This window comes from Oculina patagonica, chromosome 13, assembly GCF_052425735.1.
Source record: "Oculina patagonica isolate OP01 chromosome 13, crgOcupat, whole genome shotgun sequence".
Taxonomy (NCBI): domain Eukaryota; kingdom Metazoa; phylum Cnidaria; class Anthozoa; order Scleractinia; family Oculinidae; genus Oculina; species Oculina patagonica.
Genome location: NC_135770.1, coordinates 6,314,281 through 6,336,401, shown reverse-complemented (window position 1 = coordinate 6,336,401; position 22,121 = coordinate 6,314,281). Strand labels below are relative to the sequence as shown.

Here is a 22,121-nt window from a genome sequence, read left to right as displayed (position 1 = left end):
CGCATTTCAATGAAACCGCCCAGCAGTGAAAGCATTCAATGAAACGTTGCTATCAGTTCCGATAATCTGTTGAAATGTTAGATCTAGGACAACATAAACCTGTGGAGCTTTTAAATACAGAAGGGAGAGAATCAGTAAGCGAGATGTATGTTTGTGTATACATTAAGTTGTTCGACCATTGAACTGCATTTGGAGGCTCATCTTCCGAATTATCGGGCACAGTTTCTTCATCGCTACTTTCGTCGCCGTCTTCTTCTTCTTCTTTAGCATATAGCTCAACATCGGAATCCGCAATCGCCTCCCCTTTCTTGTGGTTGATTATGAAGGTCGAAAAATTCTTCGATCTGGTCGTCCATGTCGCGAAGCAAATGTTGTTCTTGACGTCTTTGACGATCTTGTCGGATTTGGCCGATTTCTTCAATAGTAAAACCAGCAAAGAGATCTTCATCTTCACCAGATGAAACGGCACTATCGTCAATTATTGAAAACGTTCAGAAGCCATGTCTAAAACTAAGATGTTTATTGAAAAATTCGTGAAAAATCGTACAGTAAACGTAGAAACGCGAGTTTCGTCTCAAATGAAAGCTTAATTTATGCATGTCACGTTTCACTGCATTTCTATGCCCAGGGGAATTTTGTTTCTAAGCTACAGCCAATTAAAACGAGCCATTTCTGACAGGGCGCATGTGGGCGCATTGGAATTTCAGAGGGGTTTTGTTTCCCGGCGCATGAGGGCGCATCGGATGTCAATGGGTTAATTTCAATTCGTCATGGCCCGACCAGAGATCTTGGAGACAATGCAACAGCCAAAGATTTCTTCAATGTTTTCACGAAATCGTGCGATGTACCGTTGCGTATGCTCGCTCAAACGGAGATCGAAACTTGACAACAACTCGAGCGGAATAATATATAAATATAGATCTGTGTCAGTTAGAAATTGTTCAGGCGACTACGAACAGAACTAAAAGAACGTGATGTGTTTAGGCCGTACATAATATATCGGCATTTGTTCCCTGGCTACTGAATGAAGCTCGAAATGTTTCTCCCATTCAAAAACTCAGTTCGCGAAAAACCTGGTTATCGACAGCCCACGTCACAGTACTTCAAGCAAAACATCATGTACAAGAAAGTACGCTAAAACTTTAACTTGCTAAACAGCACATTATCTTTTGCAATGCTGCAGGAATGAAAAATGTAAATACTTTCAAAGTAAAAATAATGTAGATGGCGATGTATAACGTTACATTTGTATGCGCAACAACAACGTAGACACAACAGTTGATCAATGATATTAATTTTTGTAATCTAAATCACGAGTGCCATTGCGTTGAGCTAATATGAAAGCATTTTCTATAATGTTTCATCGAAGCGTTGTGAAAAGTTGCCACACATTGAAAAGCATTACTAAAGCATTCTGGAACATTTTAGATCGTTGTTTGCGTCTAAAGCATTCGTCAAGAAACGTTGAAAATGCGTTGAGGATCATTTGCCAAGCGTTACAATGCATTGACAATGCATTCAATCTTCGTTGAAATGCAACACCACGCTATTTTCGTTAAGCCTGGTTTTCCCAAATAGGGTCACATATTGTGAATATGTTATTTATAAGTAACCAGAGACGTTTCATTACAAATTTTACAACATGTTTACCTCTAAAAAATAAATGATCTTACATTGATATATGTTCTAACAGTATTTGTTAGCTATTCGTTGCTATTTCTACAACTACAACTTTTAAGTGGAAGTTATTTTTTTCAGCAAAGATAACGTAAATATAAGCCCTATAAACTATTTGTTATTTATCGCATTTCTTAACTACTATGCCCCAAAGTTCTTTATTTTAATAAACTATGCGTATTTTAACTCTACTTTGCCTTTTGGCGCGAGATATTCTCCTACGAAACAAACAGCTTTGCATTCTTATCAGAGAGAAGAATTTTAAAATAAAATTGAAGTCGACTTGTGTTTATTTCACGAGTACAGGTTTTGGCAGTACGCACTTAAATAATAATTTATTGTTAACCCAGATTGTTAATCTACTGAATTGTAAATCTACTTTAACAATTGAAATCTCATACTTTTAAGTGAAAACACAAAGAACTTAATACATTTTAAAGTAATTTTTCTCGGTGGCCGACAGGTACTACTCCTTTCTACCAGCTAATTAAAAAACTTCTTCAAGCTCTCTAAATAAATTTCCCTACTCTTTAAATACTACCACGTGAACCTAGTATAAGACTATAATGAATTGAACCGGAGAACGCCGACCTCTCATTCCGACACTACAAACTTCCGAAGATCTCCGAAGATGAGCCGAACAATACCGATCAGCCTGAACGAAGCGATACACCTTGGAATTAACTGAGAGGTTCGATATCCACCAACAGATCTCCTGCTTCTAAGGTCTGGTTAAGTTTGACGGAGATTTTACTGACAGTGCCGTCGATAGGAGCGCTCACGTTGGTCTCCATCTTCATGGCGCTGAGCACGACCAGGGGGGATCCCTTCTTCACGACCTCCTTCTCTTTTACTCGGACGCCGACAACCTTGCCCGGCATGGGAGCTCCCACGGAGCCTTTGATCGACTTGTCGGCTTTGGGATGTCGTACAAGTTTCTGAGGAAAAAAAGAGAGCAAGTTATTGAGGAAATTTGTAACACATGCCGTGCGAGAGAGTAATCCAAAGCCTTAATACCGATACACTTCCGTTCTAGAGCGTTGCCAACGCTTTCGAGATATGTCTTTGTTTTGACCCGAAAAAACGCGGTGGTCTAATGGTTAGTGCCATGGACTCCAGATCGAGCGGTATGGGTTTGAGCACTGGTCGGAGTTACTGCGTTGTGTCTTTTGGCGAGACACTTTACTCTCATAGTGCCTCTCTTCACTTTGGTGTATAAATGGACACCAGCGAAATTAATGCCGGGGGGTAACCCTGCGATGGACTAGCATCTCATCTAGGGTGGAGTAGAAATACTTCTAGTCACTTAATGCTATAGAAACCGCGAGCTCCGACCTAATGGGACACAAGGCTCGAACGCAGACTTACTTTACCTACGAGTCGCGTACGGGTCATACAGTGCCATGAACAGGGTGGACAAAACTTGAAGGGACGTTCGTAAAGAAAATGAACTGGGGAAAAGTACCTTAGTTACAGACTTGTCCTCGACCATAACAGTCCGCAACTGTCCGTTCATCTCACAGAAAACTTCTCTCTGTCCGTTAGGATGCAAGTTGCTGATTGCCAAGATCTTAATGTTCAACACTTTCCCAGGCTCGATCGCCACTTGGAACTCCTCTCCGATCTCGGGGCCAGTGAAGAAGAGTCTAGTCGGTAGCCCATCAACTGGACCGAACTCGTCCCGGAACAGCATGTAATCATTGAACACTTTGGGGTACAAAGCGGCACTTAGGACATCTTCATCTCGGATGGCATTCTCGCCTGTCAATCAAAATAAAGATTAAAGGTTACCGCAACTGTCTGCCGGAAATCTAATTACTCAGTGTTCTTGAGCCATTTGATATACATGTTAAGGTAATAAGTTGGGGGAGGGGTGAGTGCGGCGAACTACCTTTCTATCTATGGGACGGTAGGAGAGGCAATTCTCATTTTAACGGGGTTAGTTTCACGGTTTGAGTGACCGTCTTTTTAGATTAAGGTGATTATGTTATATAAGAACTAGTAATGTCAACTGATAATACAGAGAAAAGGTTGATAGCTGGTTTTTGAAATTTGGTTAAAGCCACCTTTAGATTTTCTTACAAAAACAAGATGAACGGACTCAATCAAATTTCGAAAACAGGACGTAATTCATTTGCAAATTTAGAAGTTTACTACAACTCCCAATTCAAAGCAAAAGGAAAACTACCGGTACATCAAGTCTAGAAGATTGTCCAGTTATGGTCGGAACCAGGTCAAAACACAATGACAAATGTTAAAATAGAAGTTCCCAGTCTTACCAAAATCCTCTTGTAGTTTCGATTTCAGTGCGTCAAAGTCAAGTGGTTCCAAAGACTCTCCTGGTCTGCCATCGATAGTGGGACGACCCTTTAAAATCTGACAGAGAAAAGCACAATAAACACGAATAAAATCCACAGACTCAAGCTTACTTAGTCGCTTTAGAGGTGTTGTGGTATTATTACACTATTCTAAAGACTATGTACAAATTAATTCACATCTTAGGAAATTTTGCGAGGTCTGATAGATAGACTGTGCTTTGAAACCGTCCGTTCGTTCGTTCGTTTGTTTGTTCCCTCGCTCGCTCTTCCGTTCGTGCGTGCGTTTATTCGTTCGTTCGTCCCTTCGTTCGCTCGCTCGATTGCTCGTTCATCTGCAAAGCATGGTTAAACCCCTATAGTCAGAATTTTCCCTATTCAAAGCTCTCGCAAAATCTTAGCTTTTCGCTCGTCGACATCTGATGATAAACATCGGCTTCGAGTGGTCTAATCTTTACGAGGTTAAAAACTTGGGAGAACGGGACGATCCGCGGTACGCGTTCTGGAAAAATAAAATAAAATAAAATATTAGGTTTAAATGACCATCATAGCGGAGAACTGCTGTAATTGTTGTTGACAAAATAACTCGCTGAGTCTGTAAGCACAGCAAACTGGGATAATTTTTCTTGAAAAATACAAAAAAAAAAAAAACTCCTAAGGGTGGTCATTGGAAAATATAATTTCTTTAGTGGCACTTCACATTGCCCGCCAGACGAAAATCAAAATGATTTTAATCAAAAGATATTACTCATTCGACAAACCCTAGTGTCGCAGTGTTTATGAAAAAATAAACTTCATTGCGGCGTTTACTTTTTAACTGCGAAAAGAAGAATTCTTAATGGATGAAATGCCAGCTCCGACACAATTAAAAGCAGGTGGGGCCACGTTCTGGAACAAACTTCTCGCGCTTGTGTAAACAAATTGACATCATGCTCAAAGAGAACAAGTGATCGCGAGTACGAACGAATAAAAAATGTCAGAAGATTGAATGACAGTTGCTTAAAACTCAAGTGGTTGCCGATGTTCAAATCTCTCACAAATCGACATATACTTCGAAATTATTTAAAGTCGAAACGTCGAGAAGAAAGTACTACTATTTTTCCTTTAACAAGACTGGCCAGGGAAACGTCGAGTTTCAAGAAAATTTAAAAACAGGTGTTTCGTGGGATAGAGAAAAATAATACACTGTTATTCAGTAAACGTAAGTGTGCTCGAGGAATTCTTGTCTAAATGCACAAGTTACAAATAACGGAGAATTAGCATTGTCGCTCTGAGGTCATTTAAACTTATTCTTTTAGCCAAGTCAACCGACCGAGAGCAAGGTTAACAGTATAATACACAAAATGCACAAATGGTTTTGGATAATCGGCTGGTTTCCAACTGCATTAGCAGTGGCAGGAAATGCGATTGTGATCTGGCTCATAACTACAAGAAGACGGCTTCGAACCACGGCGAATTGGTTTGTAATGTCGCTTGCCGTAGCCGATCTCTGTATCGGCTTGTTCTTATTTCCAACAATGTTCACGTGTAAAAGTCGGTGGTATTCATGTACAGTTCACCACGAACACATTATTTCGACTTGTCTGAGTTTCTTTCTGCACGCTTCGGTGGCGAATTTATGCGCCATGACAACGGATCGTTACATCGCCATTGCGTTGCCTCTCAAGTATATCACCTACATGACACCGAGGCGATGTACTCAGTTGATCACCGCAGCGTGGATTTTTCCAGCGGTTGTGTGGATCCTATATACCGCTCTAATCGTTCATTTCGCTGCTTCGACCACCGTTGTAGCAGTAAATATCATTATCAAATGCACGCTTCAAATTATACCCGGAGTCTTTTTGACTATAGCCACTCTTCACATGTTGATGATTGTTCGAAGGCATAAGAAAGAGATCTCGACCCTTCTCGCGGACTTACGATATAATCGGCACACTTCCGAAGCCAGCCCGAGCGTGGTCCGACGGAGCCCCGAGACTTCTTCGGCGACGGTAATTGGAGTTGTTGTGTTTGCGTTTGTGCTTTGCTATTGCGTCGAAAACTATTTCGCTTTCTGTCATATCTGTCCGTTGGTTTTGGTAGACGTTGTTTTGCTGTTCCTGTTGATAAATGCCGCCGCTAATCCTCTCGCGTACGCATTTTTAAAGAAAGACATAAGAAGGGAAGTGAAAAGATTAATAAGGTGTAATACTATAATGCAAGCAAACAGCTGATAACAAGTGAGGACTTGCAACTGATGGCGTTCATCATGAAATATACTGTGATGGGTTTCATGAAGAGAACATTATGTACCGATTTCTTAAACCAATACCCACACTTATTCAAGTCTTGACGTGGTCTGGGCGAACTGCGTGCCAATCACGTTATAACATAGTTAATAATTATGGTTGTAATAAATACGATTTAGCCTCGACCTGTTGAACAATTTAAATATTAGCTTCAGATTTCTATTTTAACAATAGAGTGTTTCTGTCGAGGAACTATCGGCTGTTAGCATAACCACACTGAACTACTATTAGTAATCGAGCAATCTGATTGGCTACACAGGTGCCTACTATCGATCCGTAGAAGGCTCTCGGAGCGCGCGCGTAGTCTTCGCTGAATTTTATCAATCAAAACCTTCAATAAATCAATTCTAGCGATATTCTGAGTTTAATAGATCGGTCAGTGGGTTATGCTAACACAATTAGACGGCTCGCTCTCGGTTTCTACCGGCTTTTGATAGTTGGCGAGGGGCGAAGCCTCGAGCTTGCCGTCTAATTGTTAAATAGTTGCCCCGCGGAAATTTGATGTTCTTAAAACAAATATTAGCCCGAGAAGCGAAGCTTCTAGGGCAAATATGCTAGTTTTAAGAACATCAAATTTCCAAGGGGCAACTATCAGACCGATAGTTCCGAGACAGAAACACTCTATTGTCTTTATTGTTCACCACTAAATTTTCTTCCGCGCGCACCTACAAAAACAAGCATTGTGAATTATTTTTACTTTTGGCGATAAAAAACTCAATTGAAAGCCGAAATTTGACAAACGAAACAAAACCAGACGAGAAACCCACTAAATGCAGTGAATTTGGTTGGGTTTTTTGTCTGCAGGCACGCTTGTTTACAAAAAAAAAAGTCACGGGCGGGCACTATCGATCCGGGCATTTTTCTCGGGAGGGCACTATGGGCTGATAGTGCCCTCCGGCGGACGGGCACTATCGCGTCACGTGTTCAATTTAAACCAATCAGAATCGGATAAAATTTAGTGGTGAACTATAATTTAACAATAGTGTTTCTGTCGAGGAACTATCGGCTGATAGTTGCCCCGCGGAAATTTGATGTTCATAAAACAAATGCTAGTTTTAAGAACATCAAATTTCCAAGGGGCAACTATCAGACCGATAGTTCCGAGACAGAAACACTCTATTGTCTTTATTGTTCACCACTAAATTTTCTTCCGCGCGCACATACAAAAACAAGCATCGTGAATTATTTTAATTTTGAGGATAAAAAAACTCAATTGAAAGCCGAAATTTGACAAACGAAACAAAACCAGACGAGAAACCCACTAAATGCCGTGAATTTGGTTGGGTTTTTTCTCTGCAGGCAGCTTGTTTACAAAAAACAGTCACGGGCGGGCACTATCGATCCGGGCATTTTTTTTCACGGGAGGGCACTATGGGCTGATAGTGCCCTCCGACGGACGGGCACTATCGCGTCACGTGTTCAATTTAAACCAATCAGAATCGGAGAAAATTTAGTGGTGAACTATAACGGTAGATAGTATACGATTAGCTCAGCCAATCGGATTGTCGCATTTGCATTAGTATACTAGTAGAACTCTACTAATTGTTGTTAAAGCGTTAAAACTTCTATCTCTGAGCAGTTTTTAATTGACTATCGAAATATATTTTTCGCCCGATTGTTTCGGCTTCACTCTTGACGAGCGCTGCAGTAATCGGTCATAAGTAAATAAAAATAAAAATGGAAAACCTTACACAACATGTCTCTAACTTTGATTCCCCCAAATAATTTTACTCTACGTCCGATTTACTTTACTGACCTTAGTTCTAAGTGGCTCTGGGAAGCCGCCGTGGGGTTGTCCCAAATAACCTTGCATGAACTCTACGACAGAGGAAGGGAAGTCGAGTTCCTCGGCTTTTGCAAGCACATCACGATCATCCAACTTGTTCTGTACCATAAACTGCGCCAAGTCACCTACCACCTTAGAGGTTGGCGTCACCTGACAAATGAACAGAGACTTTGTAAGTTCCTGAATACGGGTCATATGTCATATGGGGAGGGGAGGGGAGAGAACGGAGGGCGTGGAGGGATGGGAGGGTACATTCTTACCTTAACTACATCACCCAGTAGTTCATTGGCCATAGCATACTTCTTCTTGACCTCAGAAAACTGATCAGCCAGCCCAAGCGAGTAGGCTTGGAAGTGCAGGTTGGTATACTGTCCGCCTGGGATCTCGTTGTCGTATACGTCTGCATTTCCTGTCTTCATTGTCACTGTGCTCTCGAATGGAGCGTACAGCTGCCTGGCTCGTTCCCAGTACTCGCTGTACTCATGGACGCGTTCGATTGGAATTCCTAAACGAAAACAAAAGTTTTTCAAACATTGATCACGTGATTAAGAGTTTTTTGGCTTCCTTTCTTGTAGCCTGCGTAGCTGGCGGGATTCACGACCGAGTACGAGTGCTTTGTTTATGGCAAACGGAAGGGACGGAACCGCGGAGCCGCGAAGGAATTGGAGCGGCGCCTGCGTTTTTTCTCGCCCAGCGCGTTCATCTCATCCCGCGCTAATCCCGCAGCTACGCAGGCTAGGTGAATAGGGGTACGCAAATTTGCCGATCCGTGCTATTTTTTTGGCCAAGTAAATTATCCGCCACTATTTCGTTCAAATCCGAATCCACAGAACTTGAAAACTTTGTGTAGTAGTTTTACTGCAACGGGCAGTAGATGTTGATTATAATGCTAACTTTTTAAGAAGTTTCGTTTTATTGCTTGTTTTTGGGACAATTTCGCCAACACACCGATGAAGACGGACCGAAGTGATCCAAACTTCGTTTTAGTATCCACGATCAGAGCTTCCTGACATGAAGAGTTCGGAATTCGCGCCAAAATTCTCAGCTAAACCGCGATCTGCTGTATATATATGTTTTAAGTCGGAGAATCCCTAGATGTATCGAGGGCGCGTTTTAAGGTCAAATCCATCGATCCACGAACCTATTCATCACCCCCCCCCCCCCCCCCTCTCTCTCTCTTTCTTGTGAATTTATTGACACCTGATCGCTTCCAAAATAATAATTTTTTTCTCAAACCTGTTTCTTTCTCGTAGTTTTGCAGAGCTGCCACAACAGCTCCCATACTGGGCTGTGAAGTCATGCCAGACAGCGAGTCGACAGCAACGTCCACCACGTCTGCCCCAGCCTCCGCCGCGGCCAGCATAGAGGCTACACCTGCTCCAGCGGTATCATGGGTATGCACGTGAATGGGCAGCTTGGGGAACTGGGCTCGAAGAGAACCAATCAACAGTGAAGCGGCACTGGGTTTCAGCACACCAGCCATGTCCTGTAAAAAGTCAAGACGAGTGAAGGTTATTATTCTTAACTCTTTATCCAAAGTCTGCGTCGGACCAAGTGTTCCAAACCACCAGAGTTTATCCCGGTTAGCAACTAAGAGTACTTTTATTCCCCCACCCAGGATAGGACGCTAGTTCATCGCAGGGTTACCTCCAAGAATTAAGTTTGTATAGAGCGGTTTTCACTTGAGTGTCGAAAGTAAATTGCGTTTGCTTTGGTTTTGCATTACTACGCTTAGTGATTGGCTAAAAAATTTCGCGCCACTTTCTTAGCCAATCAGGAGTAAAACCAAAACCAATCGTGACTTGCTCGCGCACGTTTTCCCGCGCTTCGTGCCAGCTACATGTATTTGCTTCGAGTTTTGATTGGTTCACTGAATTGTCTGTGTCCTTTGTGATTAGCCAGGGTAATTACTTTGGTTTGGGTTTTACGACACTCAATTGAAAACTGCTCTAACTGAGTGGAGAGAGGCACTGTGAGAGCCCAAGAACACAACACAATGACCCCGGCCAGGGCTCGAACCCAGTTCGCTCGTACCGGAGTCCGGTACAATAAATTTACCATTTAATAGGCCCTCTCCTCCCCTATAACAAAAAAAAACTGCAAGCGCATTGCTGGGTAAACCTAGGTCAAACTGTGATGTACTGGCATTCCATCCAGGGGAAATCCAGGGGGGGGGGGGAGTGTCGGGGGAAGTAGCAATACTTCTAGTCGCTTCATGCTACTGAAACATGGAGTAATTTTTTAATGTACATTCCAAGAGTTTTCGTTTCACCACATCTCTCGCGAGTTGCATGATACAATACAAGCGACTCTACTCATTGCCATAAATACATCATTTTCTTGACTTACCTTGATACAGAGCACGTGAATGCCGGCCCTCGCTAGTTCTGATGCAAGATTCATGTAGTAATCAATGTTGTATTTGGTCTTGTATGGATTAGACACGTCACCAGTGTAGGAAATGGCGGCTTCGACAACTCCACCAGCTTGGCCAGCGGCTTCAATACCCAGCTAACGACATGAAACAAGAAGGCGGTTAGAACTTGTCAGGCGCGGAACCTTTCGATGATATATTTTAACTAAAATTAGCGATATGGTTGTGCCAAAGTTGCGAATCAATGTTAAAAGGGTTCCGTACTCTTTGGAGCTTTTGAAATTCTAGGACTTTTCATAGCCTTTTCCATGACTTTTCAAAGTTTTCCATGACCTAAATTTAACCATTTTTCTTGTAAACTTTCAAAAATTATCTTAATTTTGGGTATGTTTTTACCCTTTTCTTCACTAACAATAACCTGCGTAATTCATTTTGCATGACTTTCCATGACCCACACTTAAATCCCATGACTTTCAAGGCCTTGACGACGAAATTCTAAAATTCCATGGCTTTCCAGGTTTTCCATGACCCGTACAAACCCTGGTTTAGATAATAGATTTTTTGACCGAATTACTAGGTGATCTCGACTGACGTTGCTGAGTTCGGTAAATTAAGTTATCGCTGAAAATATGAAGTTTTGCGTTCGTTTGACAAGAGACCTTTCCGTGGTAAAATCCGCCATATCATGATGGAAAATGTGGCAAATATAGCGCGAAATAGAAAGTTTGAAGGGAACTTCACAGCTGTCACTGAATAACTTTCACAAAATAAAATTTTTGCATAATTTGCGAGCTATAAACTTAAGATGTCAGGTAAAAGATTCAACCACTGAGAGACGTAACCACGATGGGAGACCTGTGATTGCATTTTTAGTTTTCATACATTCGTCTGCAATACGGTGCCGGCGCCTATTCCAAGGGGAAAATTTACAGACAAATGTATGAAAGATATGAAATCCCCACTTTACATTCCGCAGCACGGTCATTCCTTAAATTTCATCTGTAAAATCATTTACAATGCAGAAATTCAATTTTATGAAACTTTCCGGAAAACCCCCCACAAAATCTTCATTTCACGCTATATTTGACCCTATTTTCAATACGGCGGCGATAAGCACCAAAAGGTGTATTGATGTCAACGCACTGTATTACAGTACCTGTAAATTTGGGAGATAATTCAGAGAGTCAAACACCCTGAAAATATCCATGCCATTCTTCTGAGCCTTCTCACAAAATTTGAACACCACATTATCCGGGTAACTGGTGTAGCCAACTGCGTTAGCGCCTCTGAGAAGCATTTGAAATGGAATGTTTGGAACAGCTTCGCGTAGCTGGGCTAATCGTTCCCATGGGCACTCGTATAGGAAACGGAGAGCCACGTCAAATGTCGCACCTGAAAGAAAAATGATTTACTGGTTATTTCATGGTTTTACATGAAATGCAAGCCTATATTCGAAGAGAAATTGATTGATTTTGGCAGGAGCCATAATGGAATGCGCGGCAGTTACTCGCGACTCACGTGACACTGATCACGCAACTCCAGCAACACCCACGAACGCAAATTTGCGTGCATCCATGTTTTCTATGAAGACACGGGTGGCAAAATTGTCTCCTATCATAGGTCTGCGTGGATCCCACGCTTTCGGTCTACGATTGTTGCTCCTGATTTAGGATTATATATGTTTCTGAAAATTTTCCGATTTCTAGTTTTTCCGAAAAAAATACCAAAGTTTGCAGATGGTCTTTGGCTGTTTTAGTGTAACAAAGCCCCAGACAAATGCTCGTTTCAGAATGACAAGCTGCACGAACTGATTCCTGACTGATTCCTTCCGCGAAATTTGGTTCAAAACACTTAAATTTATTTTATTAAGTGAGATGGATGGGCCCACATATTGTACAAGTTATAACTAATCAAAAGAGGCGTCCCTCCCCCTCCCCAAAAAGTTTCGAACCTCCGAAACTAGCGATAGGAAAAGGCTGCTAAATCAGAATTAACGCAGATCTCTCGAATCAGGCTGGTTTTTCTTTCGACAGAGTCGAAGTCGGAATCGTAAGAGAGAGGGTACGAACTAGTGAAAATCGAAAATCGAAGTTGTATAAGCTCGACTTGATCGGAGTAGGAAGAATCAGAATGTTACCATTCTCTTCCAATTCCGCTTATGACTTCGTCGCTTATGATCCAGTGAAAACTAGATTAACAGAGTCGCAAGCAGAAGCGGAAGAACAAACTAATCACATGCTAGTTCTCAGGCCCCCTGAGTGCTTCCTTTCTGCTTGCAACTAGACCACAAGTGACAGAGTCATAAGCGGAATCAAAACTCTGCCTACGACTCCGTCGGTTTGATTTTCACTTGTTCGTAACACTCTGCTCTTCTGATTACGACTCCGACTCCGACTTCGCTAGCGAAAACCAGCCTTTATTTCAGTATCTTTACGGTATCTCAACTCACCTCCCCAACACTCCAAACTGTACGCATTAGCGAAATAATGCGACACAAAAGGCGCCACCTTGAGCATGTCATGCGTCCGCACTCGGGTGGCCAGCAGTGACTGATGGGCATCTCTGAATGTCGTATCTGTCAACAGAAGTCTGTCGCTCTTTCGGACGCAGCTGGCAAAGCCTTCAGGTCCCTGCTGCAGTAACACGTCTCGCAGGCCACTCGGTCTCATATAGCCACACGAGCCTGAATTGGATGCTTTGGGGATCTGGAAAAGAAGGTGTTACGGAAATGTTTAGTTGTCTTCCCCTTTCCAACAGAAGAGACTTATGCCCCCTATCGCGCTCTGTCGCAGCTGCCAGCAACAATTATGTCAAATACTGTAATTTAACCTTTTAGAAAGCCAGGGGTTGGTATCCTGGTCGGAATAAAAAATTCAGTCGAGTTGACCTTCCAAAAATAATTATGATTCAAATTATTATCAACAGTGGAATCCCGTTTTGCCGAACCACCAACGGGAACGAAAATTTGTTTGAGAAATGGACGAGTTCGTCAAATCGTAAAAGCCGACGCACACAAGCCTGGGGGAAAAAGTCAAAGCAACAAATCCCTTGAAGAGCTTATTGGGGGGACTAGTCGCATGGACTTGTCCCCTCATGTGTGCTGACCTTAGGAAATTTAGTTTGAGAAACAAGTCCCGGGAACTTGTCTCTTTAATTCAAACCAGTTTGAATTCGTTGGTCAAGTCGCAAGGACCACATTTTGGTCACTGCGACTTGGGGTAGTTCACCGAAAGGGACTTGTTCCCGATGCTTGTTGCAGGGAATAGTCCTCTCGTGTACGACTTTTAGTTCGAGTTATTGGGAGGCTCGAGAAAATTGAGGGACTTCGTAAGGTTCAAGAAACTGGGTTTCCAACGTAAGTGCAGATATACGAAAATGTAGTCCAGAACATTTTAGAGCGCTAAGATGAATTGGGGATGATACCATACTTCGCATATCCTTAATACTGGCTTAGATTAATCCTGTTCTGCACTAACGCGGCGACATTTTTCAATCAAAACAACTCTTGTCTAACCGAACACTCACCTCAGGGGGTTCAGGGGCATCTTTAGAAGGCTTCAGTCCAGTCGCCAAAGGTGTACAGGGTCCATTAACCATCACATTTCCAAGATATTGAAGTAGTTTTTGTGCGCGGTTTTGGCCTCGTTCCACCTTCAGTAACTCTGGTTTGTTGAGAATGAAATCGGTGGTGACAGCCCCTCCAAGGAAATCTTCTTGTTTGAGACAATTCATTAAGAAAGGAATATTGGTCTGCAAAAAAAAAAAACAAAGAATGATTTATCTTTCTTTAAAAATTATTTCAACAATGGTTGACCATGCGGCAATTACAGGAAAATTATTTAATCTATCAGGGTTAGGAATCTCGGGTTGCACACAGCCAGTGCAACTGAGAAGAAGGCGTTAAAAAAGTAAAGACTTTTAAGCCCAACTAGCTCACAGTTCATTCCGCTGTAGCATGAAGCAACTACAGAATACAGTACCGCTCCAAAGTAAGTAATTTACTACCGTCTCGCGAGACGCGTCTTGTTTCTCTGGAGACGAATCTCGTTTCTCTGGAGACGAATCTCGTTTCGCTCGAGACGTGTCTCGGTTCGCTCGAGACGTGTCTCGTTTCTCTCGAGACGAATCTCGTTTCTCTCGAGACGAATCTCGTTTCGCTCGAGACGTGTCTCGTTTCGCTCGAGACGCGACTCGTTTCTCTCGAGACGAATCTCGTTTCTCTCGAGACGAGTCCCGTTTCTCTCGAGTGCACTAGCAGTACAGCGCTGAAGTCTCAAGCTGGTGATATTCAAAATAGTTTCGCTTATGGATGGATTGTTTTGCGTATCGTATCGAGAGTTGATTTCACGTTTCTCATTGGGCTGTATAAAATGTTCGACACAGGAGACACCATTTTCATAAAATTAGCATGTGTGTGCCAGAGCGATATTTTTATATAAGCTCGTGTTATGTTGGTTTTTTTTCTCACAATGGCATGCCCGTATAAAACGAATTTTTTGTAGTTGTAATTAGTGAAGGGAGTTAATTCATTGACATGTATTCGATTTAATACAAGATGAAGCTTTGCGATTAAGTTTTGAATCTGAGGCCGTAAGTAAAGGGCAATGTGACAAAATGCTGAGGGTAACCTGGCATTGGACTAACAACCCATCCAGGGAGAGAAACAATTCTGCTATAGTCACCAAGCCTGCATGATGCAAAAATTAATTTAAGTGTGGACCATTTTGAAGACACAGATACATGATTGTAACCGTTCACATGATAATTGATATTAATTTTTAAAAGCAAAAATATAGATTGAGAGGATTTCATACCTTGACACCTCTAATTCTGAACTCACGCAGTGCCCTGAGCAGCTTGGTTGCGGCATCTCTGTGATTTGCACCGTGACTGATAACTTTAGTCAAGAGTGAGTCGTAGTGAGGAGAGACCACAGCACCTGGGAACATGGAACTTCCATCCAGACGAATTCCCATTCCTTCTCCAGTGCGGAAAACCTACATCGTGAAGATAACAAAGCCGAACATGAGATTGCAGTAGACTGGGAAAAGTTTGATCCAGTTTTCGATTTTGTTCACCATGAGACAAGACTTATGGTGTTATTTGTTTTTAATAATTTTATGATCAGTGGACAAGCTTTCACTGATAACAAAAAATGAAATCCTCAGTCTCTATACAGTACAAAAAGGTAAATTATGTTCCAAATTATTGACTGTTATTATTATTAAACTCTTTAACCCCTAAGAGTGTCAATTGGCACATAGTGTCAATATTTGTCCAATTTATTTGAATTTTTGACACCAAACCTGTCTTCCAAAGAACTGCATTTTGAAAGCATAAAGTTGTTGATTGACCAGCCCTATAACTTTTAAAACTTTTTTACCTGGCCGCATAGGTGATATGCAACATTACTGAAATTAACTAGTTAACTGACAACTAGGACAACTGGGAGAGAAACGAACTTTTTAATCTTTTTCTTTTAAACGTTTTAACCCATTTCTTTCAAAACTATTACTTCCTTCTCATTGATTCAAGTGTTTTATGAAACATACTGATCAACACCTTTCATATGATGTATCATATATGATAGCAGGTTTATAGTTTTTAATTTACGAACAAAGACCATTCGCCTTAGGGGATAAAGGGTTGAGCACCCCTGGCCGAGAACAATTAATACTCCATAAGACCTCAGTACATGTAGGTAGAATACCTTATATCTGATCTCACCAAAAAGCCACATCAGAGATGTCAAGCAGATAATACCCTTGACAATTGGCTTTTTAGTTTAATCAAAAAGCATTTTCGACAATACTTTTACAGTTACATGTACCTCAATCCTTCCTGTATCTGGTGTGAAGTCATTAGCGGGATCTTCTGTTGTGATACGAGCTTGAAGAGCTGATCCAGTAACTCTGATATCCTCTTGGCGCAGTCCTATTTCTTCCAAAGTTTTTCCCTCAGCAACACCAATTTGCGCTCTCACCAGGTCGACACTGCAAGTCGACAATTGAAAGTAAAGCCATTTTTGAGCCCCAGTGGATCCTAGCTCTTACATGTACATGTACAGTGGGTGGCATGAATTAAGGGCTTAAAGTTTGGAAGGCTATCTCTCAACATTCTATCTGGCTGGCCCAACGATTCATCAGTACCCAAGTTAATAGTGGGGTGCACCCTCTACACAATCCCCCTAGATCTGCCCCTGAACTCTGAATTAACCTCTTTACCTTTGTTTGTTTGTTGTCTCATTAATTTGTAGACCATGTGGTGTTACATTGAGTATATTTCTTTCAAATTTAAATAAATTCACATGAATTCAAAATGAATAAATAATTTCCAGATAGACAAAGGAACAATTCTCTTGAGAGCATCAAATGATCTGAAATGGGTAATTTATATACATAACTAAAGAGGTCTTGGCTATTACAGTTTACGCCATGTAACCTCACTTTAAACATTCAAATCCAAAAGAACGCCAAGTGACAACAGTACATTATTTTCTACTCAACAATATTACAGTCAGGAGTAACAGACTCACCCTGTTATCTCTTCCGTCACAGTGTGTTCCACTTGTAGTCGTGCATTAACTTCCATGAAGTAATGATTTCCTTCTGGATCCAACAGGAACTCGACTGTCCCTGCATTCTCGTAACCCACTGCCTTACACAAAGTAATGGCATCCCTTGTCATTCTGTCTCTGATTTCAGGAGCTAAGTCTGGAGCTGGTGCAATCTCTAGGATCTTCTGGTGACGTCTCTGGACAGAGCAATCCCTTTCGTAAAGGTGCACCACATTCTTGTAAGCATCGCCCATCACTTGGACCTCAATGTGTCTTGGTTTTTCTGAAAAAGTTAAAAAGGTTAAAGTCAGCATAAGGCTGAAGTGTCCCATAGGCACCAGACCTTATCCCAGTTACTGCGGAGCACAGTCTGTGTTTGGGCCTAATGGCCCTAATGAGAGCTAATTCCGGTTTCAGCAGCATGAAGCCACTATAAGTATTTCTACTCCCCCTTGAATAGGATGGGTCATGCTCCATATAACAAGTCCTAAGTGACGTCACTGGGTACAGTTGTTATATATTAATTACTTCTTGACATCACGCACACCAAATAATCAGATAATGAGGACAGTTGGACCAGCCGGGACTGTTAGGACACTTGGCACAACTGAGTAAAAATAAGAAAGCTGGGACAACCGGGACAGCTGGGAAAACCGGGACAGCTGGGACAACTGGGACAATTGGGACAACCAGGGCAACCGGGGCAACCGGGACAACTGTGACAACAAGGGCAACTGGGACATCTGGGACAACTGGGATAACTGGGACAACTGTGATAACTGGGATAACCGGGACAGCTAAAACAACTGGGACAACTGGAATAACCGGGACAGCTGGGAGAACCGGAACAACCAGGACAGCTGGGACAACCAGGACTATCATAACAGCAATTCCAGCTGGATTATCTACCTTTGTTTGTACCCAGGTCATGTATATTTAAATTATTGGACCAGTCACTCAAAATATTAAATAATAACACTCACCAACAAACTTTTCAATAAACATTGAACCATCACCAAAAGCAGCATATGCTTCATTGCTGGCTAAATTGAAAAACTCTTCAACATCTTCCATTCTATGGATCACTCTCATACCACGCCCTCCTCCTCCATACGCCGCCTTAGTAATGACTGGCAGCCCATGCTCCTCACAGAAGGCTTTGGCCTCTTCCGCTGTTCGGATTGGGTTCTCTGTGCCAGGAACCACTGGGACACCAGCTTCTACTGCTACTCTTCGCGCTTCTACTTTGTCCCCCATCATTTTAACTATTGCTGGCGATGGACCAATGAAAATGAGGCCATTCTTGACACAGGCCTCGGCAAAGTTGGCTCTTTCAGAGAGGAACCCATAGCCTGGATGGACGGCATCAGCTCCAGTTTCCTAGATAATTGAATAATGTTGAATCAACAACAACACAAAAACTCTTGAGAACAGCAGACACATAAAGATTTTATGAAAAACGAAAAAATTTTTAAGTTTGAAAGACATGTTTCGACAGAGCATCTGTCATCTTCAGTTGAATGGTTTACAAAGCACAGAGAGTTGAATACAAAAGTAGACAAAAAATCCTTATTAAGACAAGTAGTAACAACAGAATGCGAAATGTCTAATTAAGCGCTATTGTAATGATTTAGATATCAAACTAGTTTTTTCTTCTTTTAAGATCGGTAATCTTTTTGGGGTGAAAGACCCTATCCCTGGCGGTCTCCGTTCGCATGTGGTTTATAAGTTTGCATGTGCGAGCTGTTATGCCTGTTATGTTGGCGAAACCACCAGACATTTTGCCACACACGTGCGTGAGCACTTAGCCAGTGATAAGGCCTCTCACATTTTCAAACACCTTCAGAATTCTGAACGTTGTCACTCCTTGTGTTCAATAGATGGCTTTCATACTTTAGATTACGCCTCTACCAGCTTTCAACTTAAGATAAAGGAGGCTATCCATATTCAAAAGGAACTATACCTTGCCTCAATCAGCAATTACACCATGTACCGGTAAATCTAAAATTATCCTTCTAATTCACACATTTTCACGTTCTGTTGTTAATACTTCAGTCTTAATTAGCATTTTTTGACTACTTATTATTCAACTCTCTGTGCTTTGTAAACCATTCAACTGAAGATGACAGACGCTCTGTCGAAACACGACTTTCAAACTTAAAAAAATTGTTGTTTTTCTTAAAAACACAAAAACTACATGTGTATATTTTTTTTGGTTCTTACAAATACTTGTAAGTGGAGCTCAGCGACCTTAAACATTACATTGTAGGTTTTAAAAAGTGTGTGGATTTAACTCTGGCCAGGGTCAGCTCTTTCAAGAATCATTTTTAATACAAACTGCTTTCAAGACTGACTTTAATTTATTCAAGGTAATGGCAGAATAACTGAATGTCACTAGTTTGCTTGCAGTTAGCTTCACCATAGTTAGCTTGTGGTAAGCTTTTACTCCGGTTTGCTTGCCATTTTTTAGCTTTCTGACCAGTTTACTTGCAGTTAACTTTTATTTGTTGGTTAGGGCAATAATATCACCATTCCGTCATTCCGCCAAATGGGGTAATCCATATTGCTTTCTTTATTCACTCACTTACCTTTGCTATTTTTATGATCTCTGGAATATTTAAATAAGCTGCAACTGGGGGCATTCCCTTGCCGATGAGGTATGCCTCATCGGCCTTTTGTCTGTGCATCTGATTAGCATCCTGTTCTGAGTAAATGGCAACAGTCCTGATCCCAGCCTCAGCAGAGGCTCGGAAAACTCTAATAGCAATTTCACCACGATTCGCAACCAGGAGCTTCTTTATTTCAGTCCTTCGTGGCTCAGGTTTTTGACCCTGGTCAAACTTTTTTCCTGCATGGATGTAACGGCAGGTGGACCATATTCCACTGCTTGAAGTAAACTGCTGTTGTATGATTTTCTTGAAACGTGGAGCGTGAACTCGTAACATTTTACTGACAGCACTTCAGTCAATTTCTTGACCCTTGTATGTGTATCTAACAATTTATGAGGAATAACCTGAAAAATATAGAAAAATAAAAAAATGGTGTTGGTTACACATGGTTGCCACAGACATCCATTTTCAAAATTCCCTGACTTTTCCCTGATATAAATCAAATTTCCCTGACCAAAAAATGCAAAATGTCATATATATAGTTGCAGCCTCCAGCCTCCATTTCCAAAAGAAAAAATGATTCACTGAGATCACACTGACCTGAAAATTTCTTACAGCCTTCAATAGTATTACAACATGTATTCAGGGGTGATTTTCCCATATGACAATTTCCCTGATTCAAAATAAAGTTCCTTGATGTTTTCCTGACCTTGACAAAGTTTTTTTCCTGACCATTTCCTGACCTGTGGCAACTCTATCACAACTACAGAGTACCTTAATATATACCAGGTTTACATTGTATACAGAAGTGTGTGCTACTGAATTCAAGGGTGGCGAATGGGTGGCAAAAATAGGCATCTTGCAAAGTTTTAATTATCAAAATTAAAATTTTGTGTGTCACTGTCTTGTCATCAGCAATGTTTTTGAACATCTCCGACTTTTTTTTGCAAGCCTGCCATTTTGCAAAGTTCCCAATCATTACCCCTCACTAGCAAACCCCTCTTTTGACGTCCAAAAACTTGAGCATTTCTAAGCGAAAACTACACAACTATCAAGATCTGAACACTGAACATTTTCTCCTTTTATACCGTACTTTGTCAGACTATGTACACTTTCAACATACACTACAGACTGTATACATGTACATGTGTACAGCTTTTGGTGTATGATAAATTTCTAAACAAGAAATCAGGCTAAATCTTGTAAGCATGAGGTCTGTATATATCGATCTTTAGGCCAAAACAATATCATGTTTCCATGATCCTCATGGACTTCTCAGAAATCACTTAATATTATATGCATATACCTGCAACCATGCATTTGGGACACAATATCTGTTCTATTCACCCCAACATTTTGCAAAACTTTCCAGACACGACCATGCTTTTAACAGCATTTTTTACAAGCAAAAAGAAATCTTGTTTATTTTTACTACAATTTAAATTTTGACTTGTTATTAATTATTTAATACTGGCTTCTTCTTTTCTATCAATAATATTATTACCTCACGACTAGTCAGTCTGATCAATGTTACAGAGATAAAACCAACCGAAGCGCAGTTTTATTAAACGACAAGCGAATTGTAAATCCCTAAGTTATTTCCCAATAATCTACAGTGTTTCAGTCTAGACATACCTTTTCTTGGCACCCCTCTTACAAAGAAGAATGAACCAATTCGAAATTCACTTATTTTCCAACACTATTTGCCACGAACGAAAACAATTATGTCATGATTGTTTTCACGTCTATTAAAAATACATCTAAACTATGCAGTTTAAAAGTCAAAACAAAACGGATGCGATTTGCAATACGTATTACCGGTTCAGAGCGCGTGATCGTTGAAAAGCGTTTATACAGTGTAGCAAAAATATATTTATATGCCAAGGGCACTAGGGGTCAATAAGGGTAATGATAAAACTCATTCATTCGATCGGATGTATTTCAGTGAAATAAACATTGAATATAAACTTACCTGGATCGAAGAGAACGTCTGCTAGTAAAAGATAGTTTGATCAAAGGGAGATCATGCCCTGTTGGAAAGAAAAAAATTGAAAAATAATTAGAAAAGCATTTGCCTTTTTCTGATTCAAATAAACAAAACATTCAATGACCTGCCCATGGGCACGCACAAGTACAAAGTTCACTTTCTAAGCACCGCTTCTAAAACGGATAACATAAAACGGAGAATTTAGAAATATAGATCAGTTACCACTAGAGTAGAGCTTCAGGGAACAGCCAGACCCGAGTCTATGTGTGAAATATGATGTGAGACAGAGAACAATGTCAGCTCCCGTGAGATGTGAAACAACTCACGAGCGCAGACACATGCGCCCGCAATCCAAGATGCCACATTCACAGGTACCCCAATCTAATTTCTGTCAAACCATTCAGGAAAAAGAGCACGAGAATTTGTTTGAAACTTACGCTTTGATAAACGTTTAATCGTGCTTAGTTTTATCTTCTAATAATAAATCTGAATTTTGAAGTAATTTTTCAAGACAAATTTTGATGTT

The 22,121-nt window shown here is 41.1% G+C and overlaps 2 protein-coding genes across 2 annotated transcripts; one reads left to right on the top strand and one right to left on the bottom strand.

Annotated features, from left to right (window-relative positions):
- Nucleotides 1-1,585: 1,585 nt before the first annotated feature.
- LOC144634916 (pyruvate carboxylase, mitochondrial-like) lies at nt 1,586-21,929 on the bottom strand. The gene is made up of 17 exons (XM_078493970.1): nt 21,818-21,929; nt 21,581-21,638; nt 19,588-20,012; nt 17,983-18,379; nt 16,979-17,282; nt 16,274-16,436; nt 15,258-15,440; nt 13,969-14,193; nt 12,893-13,148; nt 11,600-11,835; nt 10,419-10,580; nt 9,306-9,555; nt 8,330-8,574; nt 8,040-8,219; nt 3,957-4,053; nt 3,143-3,438; nt 1,586-2,615 (listed from the first exon to the last, which is right to left on the bottom strand). The coding sequence occupies exons 3-17, from the start codon at nt 19,942-19,944 to the stop codon at nt 2,358-2,360; spliced, it is 3,609 nt and encodes a 1,202-aa protein (XP_078350096.1). The 5' UTR covers nt 19,945-20,012; nt 21,581-21,638; nt 21,818-21,929; the 3' UTR covers nt 1,586-2,357.
- On the top strand, nt 5,095-6,479 carry LOC144635394 (octopamine receptor beta-2R-like). Its single transcript, XM_078494504.1, has one exon. It carries the CDS (start codon nt 5,336-5,338, stop codon nt 6,206-6,208), a length of 873 nt encoding a protein of 290 aa, XP_078350630.1. The 5' UTR covers nt 5,095-5,335; the 3' UTR covers nt 6,209-6,479.
- Nucleotides 21,930-22,121: the final 192 nt, after the last annotated feature.

Coding starts and splice junctions, on each gene's coding strand:
- LOC144634916 (XM_078493970.1), bottom strand. CDS start 19,944: ATGTTACGAGTTCACGCTCCACGTTTCAAGAAAATCATACAACAGCAG. Junction 18,380..19,587: donor AGATCATAAAAATAGCAAAG/GTAAGTGAGTGA, acceptor TCAATTATCTAG/GAAACTGGAGCTGATGCCGT. Junction 2,616..3,142: donor AGGACAAGTCTGTAACTAAG/GTACTTTTCCCC, acceptor TTTTTTCCTCAG/AAACTTGTACGACATCCCAA.
- LOC144635394 (XM_078494504.1), top strand. CDS start 5,336: ATGCACAAATGGTTTTGGATAATCGGCTGGTTTCCAACTGCATTAGCA.